The 20,068-nt window shown below is 39.9% G+C and overlaps 1 protein-coding gene across 1 annotated transcript in view; it reads right to left on the reverse strand.

The window, feature by feature from the left end:
• col14a1a (collagen, type XIV, alpha 1a) overlaps window positions 1-20,068 on the reverse strand; it is a 133,530-nt gene that overhangs the window by 22,387 nt on the left and 91,075 nt on the right. The window contains exons 34-39 of the mRNA XM_080040000.1: window positions 16,370-16,528; window positions 14,458-14,535; window positions 12,541-12,627; window positions 8,406-8,459; window positions 5,145-5,240; window positions 4,527-4,580 (exon numbers count right to left, since the gene is read on the reverse strand). Coding sequence (XP_079896126.1) covers window positions 4,527-4,580; window positions 5,145-5,240; window positions 8,406-8,459; window positions 12,541-12,627; window positions 14,458-14,535; window positions 16,370-16,528 — 528 coding nt within the window. The remainder of the gene's footprint in view (window positions 1-4,526; window positions 4,581-5,144; window positions 5,241-8,405; window positions 8,460-12,540; window positions 12,628-14,457; window positions 14,536-16,369; window positions 16,529-20,068) is intronic.

The following is a 20,068-nucleotide window of genomic DNA, read 5'->3' on the forward strand; positions in this document are numbered from 1 at the left end:
AAAATTACTCTAGCATCAGCATGACAACAACTTGTATTAACAGCTGCCTCTGCCAAAACAGTTTATCTGCATCAGCACTATAATAATCACCTGTCAGATACACTAAAAATCCTTGTAAAATGTAGTCTCATAATTAAGACCCCGTTGACTCAAAAGACCTTGAGTAATTGAAATTATTAATGAGAATGATCACCAAGCCACTAAAGCTACTCTTAAACATTAATATATGCCCCGCAGAGTGTGACCACCATGCTGAGTTATGATCACAGGGGGTTATTGAAGGAAACCATTGGATAGTGACCATCCCAACATAGTACACTATGCTCTGCTGGCAGATAGATGCATCGGTTGGACACGATCTGTTTTTGGCAGATGGTGGCGCTGACTGTAACCGGTTGTTCTCCGGTGTGGAAAAAATAATATTAGCGCTCCTTTATGCTATGTGTGTGTCTCTCAAAATCAAAACTTTAGCATCGTCAGCTCCAGGCGGAGAGCTTGACTGCAGCTGAATAATGGATTTTAAAATGAGTTTATCCACTCGTCCTCTGACAATGTCTTATCAATACACAGATCACTGTTGCAGTAGCTTATCCCAGTATGCAGTGGGTAAAGGAAGAAAATACACTTATCTGGATGTAATCGCATCAGGGCTTACAATGACACAAAACACAACTGTTCTTATAAAAAAACACAGATAATATTTTTTCTTTTATAAAAATCCCTACGGACGTGTGAATATCCATTACATTCACATTCACAATATCCATTACATTCACATTGGTTAGCAGTTAGCACCTCTGCTATGTGACATAATGAATCTGGGCTCAGAGCCACAATGGAATCCAACAGCCTATTTTATTTGTTCTGGTCCTCGGACACTACGATGGACAAAGCTAGCTGATGCACCTAGATACATAACGGGTTCCTGCTCACTTCAAACCTCACTGGAGTTTCTCAAGGCTTTTCTCTTCAAAACAGGCAGACAGTGCTGCAGAAGGATCTTCTTTGACTCAGCTTGTGACTGTAATGGAACTGAACAAGCGTTTAGGGATGCAGGCTCTTAAATGATCCACTTTTAATAATATCTAAAACCAATTATTTCCCTTGATTTAAGCCCCAAATGACATTCTGATCATCAAATGTGGTTATAATGGAAGTTATAAGCCAAGACAGTAAAATTGATTGAGAAGAATTGGCAAAACTGTCTAGCAGGGAGGAACATAGTAAGCCAAGACTCATTCCTTGTACAGTGCTGTTAAAAGTTAAAGACTGCCTTATCGATATATTGAAACTCACAGACAGAATATGTAATACACATTCTATTTATCATATTGTAATGTATCATATTAAAGGTGCTGTAAGCGGAATGGTTCTTTTAGCTAACTTCCTGTCAGTTACTGTAGTTAGCGGTCCCCTCGCTCGTCCCTATGTCACCACATTAATGCACTGCGGTCTTCAAGCAGCAAGCTATCTAGCATCATCTCAGATCCATAAGTGTGATAAAACATGATAAAAAACATCAAAACAGACATTGAGAAGGATTTTTACCTGCTCTGCCATTGTAGGCGCATACACATTCACCCATCTGTTGCTCTGGCGTGCACCGGCAGTGAGACCATGGAGTGTATATACTATATATGAGTGAGACGAGTGTCGGTTTGTAGCGTTCTCTCTTCTGATTGGATAAAAATTTTGGGATACTCCAATAAGTTTATTTGCCGATTACATGCAAAGCAGCTGACTGAGAGATCGGCTTTATGACACATTATGTAAGTGATCACTGTATGAATAAAGAGCGATTTAACACTTATATTAACATAAATAAACCGCTTACTTCACCTTTAATGGACATTAGAAAAACAATGTTGCATGCTGAAGGGCAATTCATATGTTTATCTTTTTTTTATCTTTTTGTCCGTCTTTACATTTTGACTTCAATGATGCCTTTAATATGGTGAAGGTGGGACAATTTACAAAGATTATATAAATCCCAGTTTAGCTATCCCCAACAGACGTCTAATGAAGTAGAATAAATGGAGCAAGGGCTGCGAGCTATTTCAGGCAGTCAACTCAAGTCATGATGCCACATATACGGTACATGTGACATGCCATTCTCCTCTATACAACCAATAAAACACAATCTCTTTTTAAGCTTAATGATTTTCTTTCCTTCCGCCTTGTCATTGCTGCTGATCTTGCATCGATGCTCTGCTACGCTCTACATCGAGGCCTGCTTTTCACTCCCACCACTACCACAGCATCCACCATAGGCTCCAGGGGGGAAGATATCTAATCATCACTCTTCAATATTGCACGTAAATATATCTGTGGGGGCTGATGAGGCCAAAGCCTAGAGGCCAAACTCTAACTATATTTTGCTCAATAAAGCATTTCAAAATGAGTTGTCTGACTGAACTAACAGTGTGCAGGGCCTCGAAAGTATGATGCAGACCAACGCTGGTGTTCATAACAGCAACAAGTGCAGGCCAAGTGTTTTATCGTGTTTAAGACTCCTACAGAGGTGGCCAACAGAAAACTGCAGTCAGCACAATTATCTTAACAAACACATTAATGACATCATTAATGAAATGTCCTCTGTTACAGTGTTCCCTATCTGTACTTGCTGAGGCACAGGTCTCCCAGTAGAGTATCCAGGCCCGGAGTGGCTAATCGGGAGAACCGGGAGCATTCCCGGTGGGCCGCTCTGGTTTTTGGGCTGCGAGGGCCGGCCCAGTCATGGCACTGGGTTAAAATATCATTATACCTATTGGTGCATTAAAAATCATATTATTAGTCCGCAGTTAAGTTACTGCTAATGGAAACTGACCATTTCATACAGCTTCAGTTTCACATTAAAAGCATCTAACTGGCGTAACGTGAGATGACTTTTATTTTGAAGCAGAAACAGGAACTAAGGACTCCTAGCCCTGCTGCGTGTCTCTCACTAGCAGCATGTCTTTCATGTCGGACTACGCGGTGAAAGAAGATAACTTGTAATTCTGCACTCATACCAAAGGCTTCATAAAAGTTAGTGCCAGCCCCCAGTCATTTATTTTCAATGTAGGCCTATGCTCGGGACAATGGCGACTGGAGCGTCGGCTGCACTGGGATGAGCCCGAATCCGAACATTTATTCCGATGAGCACGGATAATGAGATCGATCCGAATATTTTTACTTCCCGAATCATTCGGGAAACAACTATTTATTTATTTTGCCTATCATGCACTAAATTGACGCAGCGCGTTCTGCCTTAACTTGAGTCGCACCTATCAGCTGTACATCTCCGCTGCCGTGGCTTAGAAGAGAAAGACCGGCTGCATTTATGCATGGCCCCGTGAGCCGCGGTCTCTCTCCATTCCGCTGGAAGTTTCTGACCCCGACTCACCTTCAGTCCCTCCTGACTTTAATTTATTTCAAATCTCTGAACGTGAACCGCGTCTCTCTAATGGCAACGGGCCGTGTAATTCATTTAATAAAATCGATCTTTAAATATTTGATCTGCAAAGAATTCGCATGTTTAGTTCATACAATCTGTTTATGACTAAGAGATTTGCTCAAACAAAGTTTAGTTTTTGTGCGTTGATCACTTACATCACTAGATTATAAAACGCTGTTTCCTAGTCCAAAGTAATTATTCATTGAACTAAGTTAGAAACTAAAAAAGATAGGGAGAGAGATAGCGCGACAGAGATAGGTCTATAGAGAGACAGAGGGAGAGAGAGTGAGAGAGAAGAGGGAAATAAACGGGGAAAATAAATCTTATCTAGATCGATGGATCATACAACTATAGTTAAAAATAAAAAGAGTGCGCAAGTTTATGATTTACTGTGATGTAATAGGCCTACTGTTTTAGACTCTGAATGTTCAATGTCCCCCAGTCAAACGTGTAGGGGCTCAGACAGTTCATAACTTATAATGAGAGAGAGAAACAGATGAGAAGTAGCTTACAGTATGAGGAAAATATATCTCATTATTAATAATATGCCAATATTAAATCAATTTGAGGCTCTGAAGGGACAATAATTGTTGGTGAAAAAATATTCAGACATAAGCCCAGCCCACTTCCGGTGTCATATCCTAATACAGATACAGATAATTGTGTTTGTTGAACAGATACAGATAATGACGTCTCCGCACACTCCTACTGCACATAGTAGCACCATGGCAGCCACCTATAGGCTAGGCTACACAGGAGCATTTGAGTCCACACAGTCTAAAAACACAGAATTACAAGGGTGCAGAGAACAGTGCACTTTTGCAGACGTACATATTAAGGTTGTTATTACATTATATTAATAATGTTGGTCGTGAACTAAAATGGGCCGGTTTGAGGCATGAAACTCCAGGGCTGAAAATGAGTCCCACTCCGGCTCTGAGAGTATCACATCTGACTGGTTCACTGCCCAATAATGGAGACGCTGGAAATAATTATTTACATTTGGATGATTCCATTAGACGGCTCTGTGTCGTGCCCATGTGTGTGCCACACACACACACACACACACCCACACCCACGGTCGTCTTACCATTAGTCCTGCTGGACCGATCTCTCCTCTCTCTCCCTTTTCTCCAGCAGCACCCTGTAAAACAAGCACTGTTACATAGCATCTGAGTTGGACAATAGCTAGTACGATTAAACTAACTAACCAACATCAGTTATTTAAATAAGATGTTGGGCCACCACAATTTCGAACAGCGCTGTACACTTTGGGAAAGATACTCCAGGTGTCTGAAAGTCTTTCTGAGGCATACATCAACATTTGTCAGCTTATAGCGGCAGGTGGTTGACAGTCTGTTTCTAATTGCACTAATTTTGTGACCTTACTGGAGACGGATGGCAGAAACGGTAAACACTCCGCCACCCATCATAATTTTATGAAGCAGTGATGCTTGGGAACAAGAAAAAATATTAATTATTGAACTGGTTCCATTTCTGTTATTTTGACATTGTATCACAAACTCATTCCATCCGAACACTAGTGCCCTGTTGTTTGTTTTGAGAGGAAGAGTAAGCTTAATTATGCCTGGAGTATTTTAATGTTGTTATTTTTAAGTAGAGTTGTGGATATGTCCAAGATGTAGCAGATCCCCTGAAAGTATGACATTTATTTCAACATTCACACATAAACACACACAACTCTTACCGGGGGCCCCTGAATAGAGAGACCACTGGGTCCCTGAGGGCCAGGCGGTCCTGAGGGTCCAGCAGGGCCAATCTCTCCGCCCTGCCCTGAAGGTCCCTGTGAAATACAACACAATGTTTCAAAGTTAGTTTTTGAGTACCATTGACGAAAAATTACTCTGAGAAGTTATCGTCATGAAAATGGAAAAGTTAGTCCACTTGACTAAAGTGTTTAAAGATCTCCTATTATACTACTTTTCTGGTCTTAATATCTCATGACTCCTATAGAGCAACCTGACAAGAATCACAGCACAAAAAACTATGTAGATTTTCGGGAAATTCTTCCTCTCATCTGGGCGCATTCAGCATTCTCTGTCAACACTAGGTTTCGTCCTTCTCCGCCCCCTCGCCCCCCTCCTGCCAACCCCACTCCGTTGTGATTGGTTACCTTCCGGAAGACTTTCAGCGGTGCACGGGCAGATTTGAGCAGGCAGGTGGGGGCATGGCAGAAGCGTGCCTGAGCACGTTGCAGCATTACCATACATGCAAATATCCGGATTGTTCTACATAGATAAATCCCGGAAATTTGAACGAGTGAATCGCGACCGGTGTTCCTAGTGTTTTGCGCTCTGCACAGCCACCCCAGACTGTAAACAGGGAATACGTCTAAATGCATGTAAGTCATTACTTGACACTTGAGTATGGTTAAACATGACTATAAATCATTATAACAACGTTTATAGGTCATAAAAGTTGAAAAAGCATAATAGGTGCTCTTTAATTGTTTATTGTATGACAATGTCAGGCTTATATCTGCAAAGGTCATGGACATGTGCCCATTTTCTCATAGACTCAACACATATAATATCCATCAGGTTAAAACTACAAACATTAGGTCAGCATCAACACTATATACTACGTAGGGGATCTTTGCTACCATTGGCTGCTCCCATAATGAGATCTTCAACAAGAAATAGACTTAGACACCTGTCCATTCATGTTTAATGAGATTGTGGCATCTCATTTGATCCATGACTCCGAGCTGCAGCTGTGGGTTGCAGCCAAGCCCCAACCTCAGCGATTTTTACCAGCATCCAATAAGGAAGTGACCTACAACTGTAGTAACCAGAAAGTGCCACTGGGGGTGGCGCCAAGACGAGCAGTTTTTCTTTGACTCACTTGTTAGATAGGCTGTTTTCAAAGTCGTATTAAACCTATTTACAGCCTGGGCCACAAAACCATTGTAGTCTGTATGTTTAGGTCATATCTCCATGACAACACTGAGGGGGGGTGAATTTTTTTGGCCCACACTAGTTTTTATTCTTTTGGAGGTTAAAATGTATTGGCGCGATCTCTTGAGTGACAGCTCTCCGCCCGTTGTCCCTCACTTTGCCTCGGAGGTATACGTCAGCTATCTCCCTCCCCCCGACGTGATGTCGATTCCCCTTTTCGGCAAGAGGAGTGAGGCGGAGTAAAAATCTCACAAGATGGCGACGCGCACAAACCAGGATTATTGGATGCCGTGTGAATAACTGAGGTCAGCCCGGATGCTACATCCATATTATTTACTATCTATGGTTGCAGCTCGTGCTCACACAAAGCCAGAAAAAGGAATTCCTGCTAACCACCACTGGCAGCATTTGTAGCTGGTTGGCTCAGCAGCAGTGGTAGCCAAAGTAATTTTCACTCTGGCTGTATTTATCGTTTTACTGTTAACCCCTACAGTCACTGGCTTCATGCCTTTCTTATCCATGCTAACAATCAAAAGTAAACTGTGGATCAAATGTACATTAATGGAGAGGGACAAAATTAAGTGGACAGACATGATTTATGTCATGTTGATTTTAAAGATAAATATCACTAAAAAATGGTGCCAAGCTGCTGAAAGAGATGAATACATTTACAGATGACTGAAATTTAAATCCCTTAAAGGTTTATTTGAATAACTGCACAATTTACAAACTCAACCGTTTATCAGTGCTTATACTTCAACAAGCAATGTTCATAAACTGATGAATGATAATGGATGAGGATGAAATCATGGAAGAACTGGTCTCACAAAACAGAATAATCCAACTATTCAAATAAATGTAGCTGCAGCTGCAGTACAAACGCTGCTGAGCTAAGACAAGTGTGACCTGGCAGGCATGTATTAATATGTAAATGTGCACTATGCAGTATGTGTGTGCCAGCAGGAAAAAAAAACACATCTTACTCCGAAACTCAAACTTAACACACTTCGGCTGAATTGAGTTTTTTCATTTGTGGGGACTTCTAACATTTTTGAAGTTCTGTGTGGGCCACTGCATGCACTGCACTCATATACTGCATCTCAACAAAGTAAAAGGACGACAAAAGGTTGAGGTAAACAGCCTTATTTCTTTATTTGACAGCCCTGTGTGTCTGAGAAGAAGTGGTAGGTCCTCTGCTGATTATTTCAAAGCTAAAATTATAATCATGGGAGCTCAGTGTTGATACATTTCCAATAGCATTGGGCCTTGTACTGACTGCCACAGCAGGGCCGATTGGAACTGTTTGGAACAGACTGCCGTAACAAAACCACAGCAGATGCAAACTCTACAGTAGATCTTTCATTAATAGTCTACGACATGATTTTTCAGGACAGTGAGAGTGGCGATGAGAGCCTGCGATAAGTCTGAGGTTTACTGGAAAACTGGCTTTTTCAAAATGACTACTTCCTTCAGCCCAAGGGTCCTTCACATCCAGTCTGGAGGATGGAGTGGGCTGCTTTTGAAAAGGCTCTTTGTTTGTGAGTCATTGTGGGGCATTACTTCACACATATAATCAGGGGGCTGTCCTGTCCCTGGAGGTAGAGGTGTAGACCAGCATGTTCAGATTATGAGTAAAATGTATTAGAAATGAGGGGCTTGCCTCGTCTTATGGGCTCCCCCTTATTTTCAAGCAGGGAGCCAGCGAGGTGTGTTAGCTTCCAGCTGCGAACAGACTTTTGCCTCAAGTTGGGATCAATCTGATGGTATGTGAAGTTTGAGTGGGATGGGATGGTGCTTCATGGTTGCTTTCATCCAAGAAATATTGATTTTTCAAGGAATAATGTATTAATCAGTAAAATCGTGGAAACAATGTCTGCACACACATGTTGTGCTCACAACCATGCCAGGGACATTTTGGCTGCTTTTTCGCCACAGCCACAACAATAAAGTAACAGCCTGGTGAAATCCAGTCTGACAACCATTACTGTTAACCACTAGGATGCTTCTTATTAAGATGAAATGATCTCTGAAATCAAGTGCATCTTACTCACCGTCACTCCTGCTTCTCCTCTGTCTCCTCTGGCTCCTCTTATGCCTGGCCCGCCCTGAAACACAGGCCAAAAAAACACTGTCTTTATATATATCAATATTATCTGTGTTTTCAAACTGTGTGCCTACAAACACTGTAATGGACACAAAAATAAACTAAAATTTAAATTTAGTTTAAAAAAAAAACTTTAATAGGAATGGACTATGAATCTGAAGCCAACGCTGATCTATGCAATAAACTTCTCCCCTCTGCACTTTATTATGCTGCATCTGTATTATGTAGGTAACGGCAGGAGTCTGGAGCTGTAAACCCCGTGCTGACCCCTCTAGCGCCAAGGTTTATCCAGGGACAAACTACGCACATCTGCTAATCGTTAGCCCATTTGGGATACATCCTCTTCCTGCCGTTGCTTAAATAGGTCTCCCCTGGGAACGAGGGGGCGACGAGGTAGTTCCTACAGTATTTAGCCTGCGGGGACAGAAGGGATGGTTGGAAGAAAGGCGAGGAATATGAGAGGAGACACGCAGATGTGGTAAAAGCAAGAGGTCAATCCTAAGGGAATCATCATATGCTGGTCTTAACTCGATTCGATACCTGATTCTATATCTTTTTAGATAATACCAGTGTCATTACATGTTTTCTCAGTTCCAACCAATGAAAACTAAAAAACCTGTTGACAGACATTTTCACACCCACTAAGGAGTCATTAGCACTCACTGTCTATTTAAACAGCTTGCAGAGAGTGTGCTGAAATGAACTGACAGATGTATATCTCTTTAAACCGAACATGTTTCAGTATTTATTACAAACATTCATTTGTTAAGCAGCTTTACATGATGTTTATGAGCCCTGTTTCCATGTTTGCTATGACTGAACGCTGTTAAAGACAGGTTGTGATTTTTCAAGTCTATCATTTTATGAAACTCACATGCCTATGTTGAAATAGTTATTGGTCACTGTAATTATTCCTCCTATACTGGCAATGAATTGGCATGCTCCACTATAAAACATAAGGGACAAATCCGCAGTCCTACATCTGGGAAAAAAAACGAACTGACTCTGTAGTTCAACTGAAGCTATTGTGTTAGAAAATTCTATCTTGCAACATTACCATCTTTTGAGTACAAATTGCGTATTGGTATTTCCCTGTACAGTTTCCTTGCGGACGTAGGTTTGTTGCCGGCTCACAAAAAACAACAATAAACCCGCAGACAACAAACGGTACCAGCTCATTCATAAAGGCTTCATCTGAACTGAAATGCATTTATGCACAGAAAGAGGACTGTGGATTTTATCCCCTCATCGGCGCTCATCAACAGTGGAGTGGTGATGGAAAAAGGATAGTTCAAAGGCCAGTATGGAGAGGAGCAAGGACCACTGCAAACAACAACTCTCTCGACTACTTGACTTTTTAAAAACAGAGCCAATTCTCCTTTTGCGACTTCAGGAAAGGAAGAGAACAACGACATTTTTGATTAAAAATGTAAATCCATGTTAGGAAGAAAAAAATACATGTGTTCAGTCATTCAAAATGGCTGATTTTGTTCTTCAATTCACCAGCTTGTCTTTGCAAGTTGTTCTTAATAGAGGTTTGCAAAAAATGTGAGCTGGTGACTTGTTTGAAGTCGGACAAACCTGCAGAGAAACTGAAATTAGCTTCCAACAGCAACAATACTGTGTTTGTTTTTTTACGACCGTTTAATGGTGAGGCAAAAATTAGCAATTTGATTGCAAATTTACATTGTTTGAAATAAAGTTTAATCTCAAACAGCATGAGCACAGTTTTCACTTTGCACAAATGGAGATGGAAGGCAGCGCATGTCTTGTTTCCCTTAATGTCAGATTGATTGCTGACTGATCAGTATTGAGCTGAGTCTGTGCCAAATCAAGCAACACAGATAATCAATATTATTTCAAACGTGACTCAAAGATTTACAACAGTGAAGAGGCCCGCTGCTTTGCGAGACAGGAAAAGACATATGTCAGTATGTGTAACAGTGAACACAAACACACAAATTACTCTCAGGAAGCAAAGCACAACATATTGGTTTTGGATGGTGATGGTAAATATAGAGCTGATTCTGATTGCCAAAATACTGCTTTGTCTGTTTAGATATATCATAGACCAGAGAGCACATATGTTCTGTTTGATACTAAGACTTCTAAATGAAAAAGGAATGTGTTGAGCCCTAATAATCTCTATGATCCGATGGTTTCTTAATCCTTTTTAATAACTATTTGCACTGCAGTTCGTTCACTATCGAGTTTTCTTCTCATGGCATTATTCTGTGTGTTTGGACACTGCATCAGGTATTCCCATAGAGCCAGGTATTTATTTAGCTTTCTTCACTCTCCATGGTTTACACATTCTGTAAACATCCACTGTTTGCAGTGAGACTCTGTTTTCACAGTCTGTTAGGACCCTGAAAGTTTTCCTGTCTTCAGAAAGCATGTCTTCCACAGGGGATACAATACATTTATTGTGTTAACAACTATTATATTGTGTTAACAAGGGGAATGGCCTTTTTTCTTCCTTACCTCGAAACGCCACTGACCGAGCCGTTTTCATCACAGAAGTGGCTATGATATTGCCATTAAACCATTCATCTAAGTCCATATGCTGCAGTTAAAATGTGATTTAAGAAGCCCATTCAATGCCGGCGAGAGCAACAGACAAAAGACAGAGAGACAGACAAATGTCCAGGGAGGCATTAAGTGATAATGACAAAAGAGAAAGAGACGAAAAGCTTTGGGTGCGTGGATGGAGAGAAAACAAAGAAAAGAAGGAACAAAAAGAAAACGAAGAAGATAAAAGCTATGCAGTGCTGCTATTGATCTGTGGTTTGGAGAGAACATAATGAAAGAGAGAGAGAAAAGAGACTCAGGCAAGTAAATGCACAGTATAGAGAGTGGAGACCAATTAAGCTTAACTACATTTCATTTTTAGCTAGCAACGTATCTTACTCAGCACGTTTCATTGTGTAGCTGCCGGTAGTACACGTTTCTGCTATGAAGACGAAATGTCCAAACAGTAAAAAGGGACAGAGACAAAAACAAAGAATTGTAGATAGGTAGAACATAACCCTACAGGTGAGTAAGTGGACCTGACTTATTGTCATCAGCTGTGATAAATGAAAGCGCTGTTTAATTTATTTATCAAAATATACCGCTGTTTATCAACACCCTTCTCATGCCATCAGTATTCAACAGAGGACACAAAGAGAGGAGAGTTGAGTAGGGAGGTAAAATGAGAGAAAATGAAAGAGACATAGAGATGGGTACAAGTAGGAGAGAAAGGAATGAAAAATACTGAGTGGGAGATAGAAAGAAGGGAGGGAGGGATAGAGAATATAGACAAAGTCTCAGGCTATAAATGAGCTCATTTACTTGCTCTCATCTCTCAGCCTCGATCAGGTTTTAGCTGCTCCTTCGTGAGAGGAATACAGTTTTTCCAAAGGCTCATCCTTTCTCTCTCTGAAGCACTGCCACCACAATGAAAACGCCCTGAGATTTGTAATACTGTACATCTCACAGGTTTCATTTGAAATTCAACTTTGAGAAAAACTGTTGTTGTAACATGATCAGTGGACAAGAGACTGTGAATGGTTAAGTAATACACTGTGCATAGACTGATAAATGCACTTCTGTGTTCTGTCAAACTTAAAATTAAATCTTTACAGTATTTGTATTTTTAGATTGTATTCATTTGTGTGAACATATTGTATTTTAACATTTTACCAAACTGAGCAGTATTACATTAACTTTGTTTTCTGAGTGGCTGTTTGACTAATTTAACAGCAGTGTCTGCTTTTAGCAATCCAAACACTTTTGGTATAAATATACACTTTTTATTGTGGAGTCTAGACAATTAATGTGAATAACTGACGTAAAAGAGGAGGAACGCTGTATTTCTAACTATATTAGAAAGTCTCTCAATGAATTCAATGAGGTATTAATACCACAAGTAACAGTTTATAAAAGAGACTGAGAGGGAAAACAAATGCAGAGCGACAATAAAGAGTTCCACACACAACAAGAGACAGATGAAAGAGACAGGAATAGACTGAGAGAGATTGCCCTCATAAAGGATTGGGCACAGGAGCATGAATTCAATGAAGGAAGGAGTGAGCTCTTACAGGAGGTCCGGATGGTCCTGGAGGTCCTTTGCTGTCCTGGGAGCAGGTACAGGCATGAGGCAGGGAAGGACACTGCTCCTCAACTCTCTGAAAACACATAAATACATCAAGTGAACAGTGCACTTGGTCTGTGTCCAGGCAAGACAAAACATCACCATAGTACAACTGGAACTTTGCCAGCAAACAAGATAACGACGGTAAAGCATGCTCATCACTCCACCACTTGTCTCACATCTCCGGTTCAGGACTTTGACTCCGAACTGCCTGAACTATTACATTTGTATTGCAGAACAATCAGTGTTTACTTGGTTACCTTTACGACTGATACACTAGTCTACCAACAAGACAACACTGATAGAAACTGCACTTGCTGGCAGTAAGGGAGTTCATTTAAATGTTAGTTAGAGTAATAGGATTGTCTTAAAGCTTCTAATATACTGTGCCCCTTGTGTATGTGTTGGCTTAAAACTTTTCTGACCTTTCTGTCAACTAAAGTGACACATTATAGCTTCACAAATGATTGCTTTGTTGTATTTCATGTGATTGAAGAGGTTCACCTATTTAACTTGAAACTCTGTATCTGTTTGATTTGTGGGTATGTTTATGCAGTTGGTTTTATGCCTGGGTGTTAACTGGGAACTGGTGCTCTGATACAGGCAAATCCAGATGCATTTGTATATGTGCAAGAAAGACACCATTGGTTATTCCCGAGGTGCTCAATAGTTGCATTTCATCACATAAATGAAATTACCCACCTAACCACAGGCACTAGCAATGGCAATCATTTGCAACTACTAATACAGATTCCAAGTAATTTGGTTTTATCGTAACTCAATCGCCTCTAACCACAATTATCGTAGTAATTATCTAAGGCTGTAACAGTCAGAGTCCTAAACTACTGCACAGTCAGGGAGTAGAGAAGAGAGCATGTTTGCGTCAGCAAGTAGGGGAGAACGGGGTAAGTAGGCACACTTTTTACTCAAGTGAGAATTGCTTATCACCTAAACATCTTTCAATAGTCATTCCTACATTAAATTGAAGCTTAAGGTGTTGGCTTGAAATGTGTATCCCTCACTTTTTCTAACTTATTGTAATAAAGAAGAAATTAATCATCAAAGACACCCTTACACATTGTGACAACCAACCCCATTAAGGGGTCGGTTGTCAAACACTATGGGGTTGTTTGTCACAATGTTATCTTAATGGGAATAATCTTAAAAAGAAGGCAAGAAAGTAGAACTAAATTTGTAAGTTTAATTGCATTGTCAAGTTGACAAATAGGCCTACATAACTTAATGTAGCCTTGGCAGCTGGTCTAGTTTGGGATGCACTGGGTTGTTTTGATTTTGTTGCCCTTTTTTCTTTTGCATGCTAGCTGCCTTTTCCTGCTCTATTCTTTCCTTCTCTGGGGTGTCAGTGAGGATACAGCTTGACAATTTCTTTCGTTATTGGGTTCCTTTTCTGGCTGCAGCCTTGAGATAACATGTGACAACCAACCCCCAAAAAAATATGACGACCAACCCCAACTTGAATTTCTTGCTAGCATCAAGGCCAACAACCATCTGACAACTAATTAGCTTGCTAAAAACAATCTAAACTATAGCTTACCCTTCACACTTTGTATGGGTAACAAGTGTTTTGTTACAAACCCATTGTGTAAAAGCCTAGAAGAAAAATACTGAGGAGCTAAATATTTTCAATTTGACATGAAAAACACAAACAGTCGTCTCACCTTAAATTCAGCAGTCTAACTCAAAGGAATGCTATGTAGGTGACCTCTGATCCCAATTCTGGATATTTACATACCAAAATTTCACAGACAGCGCCTTCTGGTTCCGAGATATATAACGATTGTGACAACCAACCCGTGTGACAAATTACCCCGTTCTCCCCTATATGCATGTCTTTGTTTCTCACCAATGCTGGCAGTTCGCAACACTTGTCTCTGCTGGCCCAGGACGTACTGCAGATGATGTCAAACATCTGGAGCTGGAACTGTAAAGACAAGCACACACCCACACACACACACAAACATGTATAATGACACTTACTTTACAAATGGAGTTTCAAATATAGTATGTTGAAATGATGTGGTTTGTTTTGTGGGGTTACTCCACTGATAAGAAACAAGAACAGACAGTTTTGCTGCTTACAAGCTTGAGAAGTGCTGGGGGATACATGATACATAAAGTCTGGCTGATTGCTTTAACGCATAAAATGAATGCTGTGGAGTCTCCACCAGACTTAAACTATACAACGGGCTATAAATTAGGTCCTGGGCTCATGACTGATTCATTTCTAAAATGTATCATCACTGAAGAATAAACCCACTGACATTAACTGTTTATTCCATTAGAAGGACAGTTTCTAGTATCTACAGTTCTTACCAACATTGAACCAAACACTTAATTACCCGTGCCCTTCAACAAAGATTCATATCAAATTTAATACACACACATATCACAGACACAACTTAAAGTATTGCAGACTGATGAGATTATTTCGGGTAGTGGCAAACTGGGCAATAACTGTTTGTTTCAATGACACAACCATAATCGGATAATACTATAATAAATAAAAGCAGCAAGAAGGCTTTTTTACCTCATATATGTCTCACACCATACAAGGTCAAATTTATAAGGAAAATGTATTACAATAAATTGAAATTCAAATGTTTTAAATAATTATAGATTAAAGGACCGTGTGAAATATTCTTATCCTAGTTAATAAAGAGTGTCTGCAGCACCACAGGGATGTCAGACTTAAAAGAGCTTTGCAGTCTTAGACAAACTGAAACTAACGTCGAAACCCAGAAGATACAGAATTCCTGAGATGGATGTTAGGGTTTTGACCCACATTTATAGAAGTGCTAGTTGGCTGATAGAAACATTGTCAGAAATGTCACGAGTTTCATTATAGGATATAATGCATTCATCCTGATGTGCTTTGACTTCTGTGATCCCCTTAATCAACTCATCACCTTTGAAATCCAGAGTCTCAGCTGTCATTATGAGCGGGCAACAACAGGCCCGACTCAAGAGTCTCTAGATAATAACAATTGCACTTGTTGTGGATTCTGAAACAAAGTAGTTAGAAGCAAGGTTAATCTGCCATGACGATTTAATTTCCTAACAGATCCCTTTCTGCAAAGACCTTTCCAGACATGACAGACAAAGCATCTTTTTTTGGATCAATGATCAACCTATCGATTGGCCAGTAAAGGACAAGCTAGTGGTAAGCAGAGAAAATGTCACATTTTCTTTATTTTCCTTCATAAAAACCTCTTCAGGCAGCATTTCCCAGCTCATATCTTTCTCTGGAGCAGCAAAGAGGTATAAATGTATTAACAGCTACAATCAGTATTCCCAGAGGCCCAGGACTCTCCCCTGCCTCTGTGTGCCAAAGGTTTTCATTAATGGGTAGAGCACAGCTAACAGAGTATATTGTACAGCACTTTGTACATTTCCACTTGCAATAAATAAAATGAACTCCCACTGAGTGACTCGGTGTAATGTTTTTTTGTATATTAATGGTTCCCACAAACGCCTAGCTGATTGATCGTGGCACATTTACAACAGCCAGATGATTAGCACTTGATTAGGAAAGGATTTTATTTATTCTTTAACTGTGGATTACACCATACAGCCAGACCTGTAGGGGGATGAACATTAAAAAGACTTAAGGATTTCAATATCTTTGACTCGGTTGACTCTCCCATATCACACTGCCCTGATAACCATCTTGTACATTTTAAGATACAGTACGGTACACGATCCCCCTCTATTCAGACTGTAACTTGAGAATGATATGGACAAGAATTGATACTGACTGGAGCAGAGTTGTCCCGACTGCCTCTGGACCGAACCATCCTTCCAAGGACCTCCACTCCATCTGTGGTAATGTTACCAGCAGCACTGGTGGATTTCTCCCCGACTACAGAACAATCCAACACCACCTTCACGGACGTCTTGCTGATGGTTACATGGAGCTGCATGGGAAGAGAGGAGAAGGTGAGTGAGAACGTATTCCCCAAACTGCAGCTAGATCACCTGGGAGCAGACAAGATCTGCAGAACAAATCCCAATATCCTGAGATCATGATCACGACAGTTTAGATAGATGCAGGTGGACTGTCTGCAAGTATTTTGTCTCAAGAGTCAGTCCTCATCTAGTCTGTATTATGCATCATTATTGTCTTAAATATATCCCCAGACATCAAAACAAGCAATTCGACTGTTGAAACAGTGTTGTAACATCATTTAGTAACAGCATTCTCAGAGGTCATGTATCTATGTTCAGCCAGAATACAAAACGTGTTGGTGTATTGTGTGTTTGCTCACCAAGTACAACCTCTTCACTGACTAATGACAGCGACAAGAAGTTATTCGCTTGTGTGTAGTTCTTCTAAGCGCAGGCTAAAAGCATCTAGGCACACAAATTGACCTGTCCACTCAGAGAGCCTGTGAGCTCAATCTGCCCCCTTAGAGGGAAACACTGCCAACTGCCAGCGCCATGAACTGTGAAATTCAACTGGTCGCACAGTTAATGAGCAAGGAGGGCTGCATCCTGCTGAAGGATTAAAACACACATTTTTCAACATTATACTGTATGAGGTTTTCTGACACTCTGACCCTCTCGTTCACACCCACAATTAAAATACACATTCAATGTATTTTGAACATGAAAACACACACACACACACACACACACACACACGTACATACACACTTAAAGTCGCAGCTAATGTAGAGTTGGTTGACACCTGCTATATAATGATGTTCTGTTCTCCCCCTTTATTCTGCACACTTCACTGGGCATTGTGTGTGTGTGCGTTTCTGACTTCAGTCTGACTTCAGTGACTATCAGGGACACACACTAGACTTAAAACTAGTTGATTTGGGACAGCTTGTGCAGTTGGGCACAAAATACGTGTACCCAATTGGTAAAACAAAAAATGTATAGTATATATACATATATAGTCTATAATTAAGTACTCAACAGTCCTGTCTTAGGCGGATCTTTACAATAAAAGTTGACATCTGTTTTTCAGGTAAAATGTATGTAGATATTTCAAACAAGGTCTACACATGATCATGGTCACATCATGTAAGATTTGTTTTTGCTCAGCTGAAACTCATTATGTAATCCAAGAGTTGACAAGAGAGATACCTTAAAACTGAGACTAAGGATCAGTTTCATAGCCAGGCATTCACAACAAGGAAACACAGAATAAGCTCTGAAATTAGGGTTAAAATACCAGTAGCCTAATGTTTTTCCCACTGTACTGCTCCTGGCAGGTCAGATGTCTGTCTGGAAACTACAGGATATATCCACAGCTAATGCTGCTGCCAGCACAAGATGAATTAGCCTCACAGACAAACACAGTCTTGTATTTTCTAATGCTTCTGCTGTCCTACACATCAACAGTATCTTTCTTTAATATACAGCACCTCATTGGTTTGTGTCTTCATCATTTTTCTTCTTCATTATTATTTCTCAGACATAAAACAAATTAGTTTTATTTTCCAGACCCCTTTCAGAGCCAGTTTATCTGTGCTGCACATATGACTTTGTAATAATCTTGCAAATTGCATAACAACTCTGTTGTAATTTGATAGCAACTTAACAATATCTTCCCTGAATATTAACGTCAAAGGAAAAATCTTTTTTAGACAGCTTGGACTTTCTTAATTGGTTTATACTCAGTGTGTATTTATCGCTATACGCAGAATGACTTCAGGCCATAAAGAAATAAAACTACAGGCCTAAAGACCGTATTTTATGGCAGATCCAAAGAGATGAAAAAGCGAAGTTTATGCCAGAGTATTCTAAAGATAACTATTTTAAATAAAGAGAAGAAGAAGAAGAAGAAGAAGAAGAAGAAGAAGAAGAAGAAGAAGAAGAAGAAGAAGAAGAAGAAGAAGAAGAAGATGAGGAAAGAGGGATAAAGGGCAAGAGTGTAATATCTCACTCAATTTAAACACTTTTTGTTTCTGAAACAATAATGGAACTGGAAAATTGGCACAAAGACACAACACACACAGCTAAATTGTTATGGCAGTTTTTAAACATGATGTGTGAGATCATGTGAGTTGAGGTAGATGAGGCTATTAGTTTGTCTGCAGACTCAGCTGACTCTGACTTGCACTTACAAAAAGTGCAAGCTTGATTGAGTGTGTGCACACCATAATGCATGCTTTCATATGTGCTCGACTGCTAGTACAGCACGTAAATTGTAATCTTTATGGCACATACAGTACATGTATTGTGTGAACAATGTGTGTTTTATCATGTTCTGTGTCTAACACACTCACACACAAAAACACACACACACACACACACACACACACACACACACAAAGGCTGTATTGTTATTTATGGATAAAAGAAAGAAATCGAAACAAGATTTAATTACAGTTGGAGACATTTGAAAGTGCGTACTGACAAACTTGGTAGCTGTCTCATGTGGATTATTTAAACAACTAAACAAGGTTTGCTCTATCCCTTCCCCAGATTGTTGTGGAAACAAATTTGTGTTGTAGAGGAAATATGTGCAGTGTTGGCAACTTAAAGGTCATGAAAATAATGATATAAAGAAACATGTTTTTAGTCAATTGGCACTGCATTGGCATTTCTTTTTTTTTGTCAAATCTGCACTTATTATTGAAATGGAAGCTATAAGTACAAGACAAATTAGGTCCTCATACACAGAACTTTAGAACTCCAGGTGTCGTTTGAGGTTGCAATCTAGCCATTCATAAACTGCATTCAAAGTGTCCTCGTCCTTGACGAATATGTTAATTTAGCTCATGTACAGTGATTCCCCCCCAGTGATTTAGTTTATCCATTCAACAGAGACAAAATACTGACTATACATATATGACAATATTTATGAAGGTAGAAGAAGGGTCTTTGCTTTTTACTAAGCAGTTTTTTCTTCCTTCTGGATATTCTAATCATCAACAATTCGCATATACAGTATACCGTCACATACTGCAACGCCGTCTCTGCTTTCCCTTTCACAAACAAACACGGCTTTAGTCAACCCAAATAAATACCAAATAAATTTCTTGTTGCTGCTTTTGCTTCGCCATTATCGTCTCTTCTTCTTGCCAAGAAGCTACCGACATTTATGGGAACAGCTTTATAATAATCATTTATGGGCAAATTAATCAACAGGGAATTTCCACTTTCTCCATGTGAAATATGGTGGATCACTGTAATCTAGAAGGCTCCAAAAGGTGGGGCAAAAGATTTCCTGAGTGTACATTTTTATAGCACACAAGGAAAGCTTTAAGTGCTCTCTCTAGCATTTTTAATGTGAGGCGTTTCATCTTTTTGGGATGATGAGAAAAAGTAGTCATGCACTTTTGGAGTATAATATGGCTTTGAGCAACCAATGAGTTTTCCTGAAGAAAATCCCAACTTCTCCATTTAATATCTAAAAATGTCTCTCCGTTTGTCTCTATATTATTAAACCTGAATACAGCCTTTGTGTCTTAAGCACACTGTCACATCTATGTTTCCCT

Source organism: Ammodytes marinus (genome assembly GCF_949987685.1).
Source record: "Ammodytes marinus genome assembly, chromosome: 13".
Taxonomy (NCBI): Eukaryota; Metazoa; Chordata; class Actinopteri; order Uranoscopiformes; family Ammodytidae; genus Ammodytes; species Ammodytes marinus.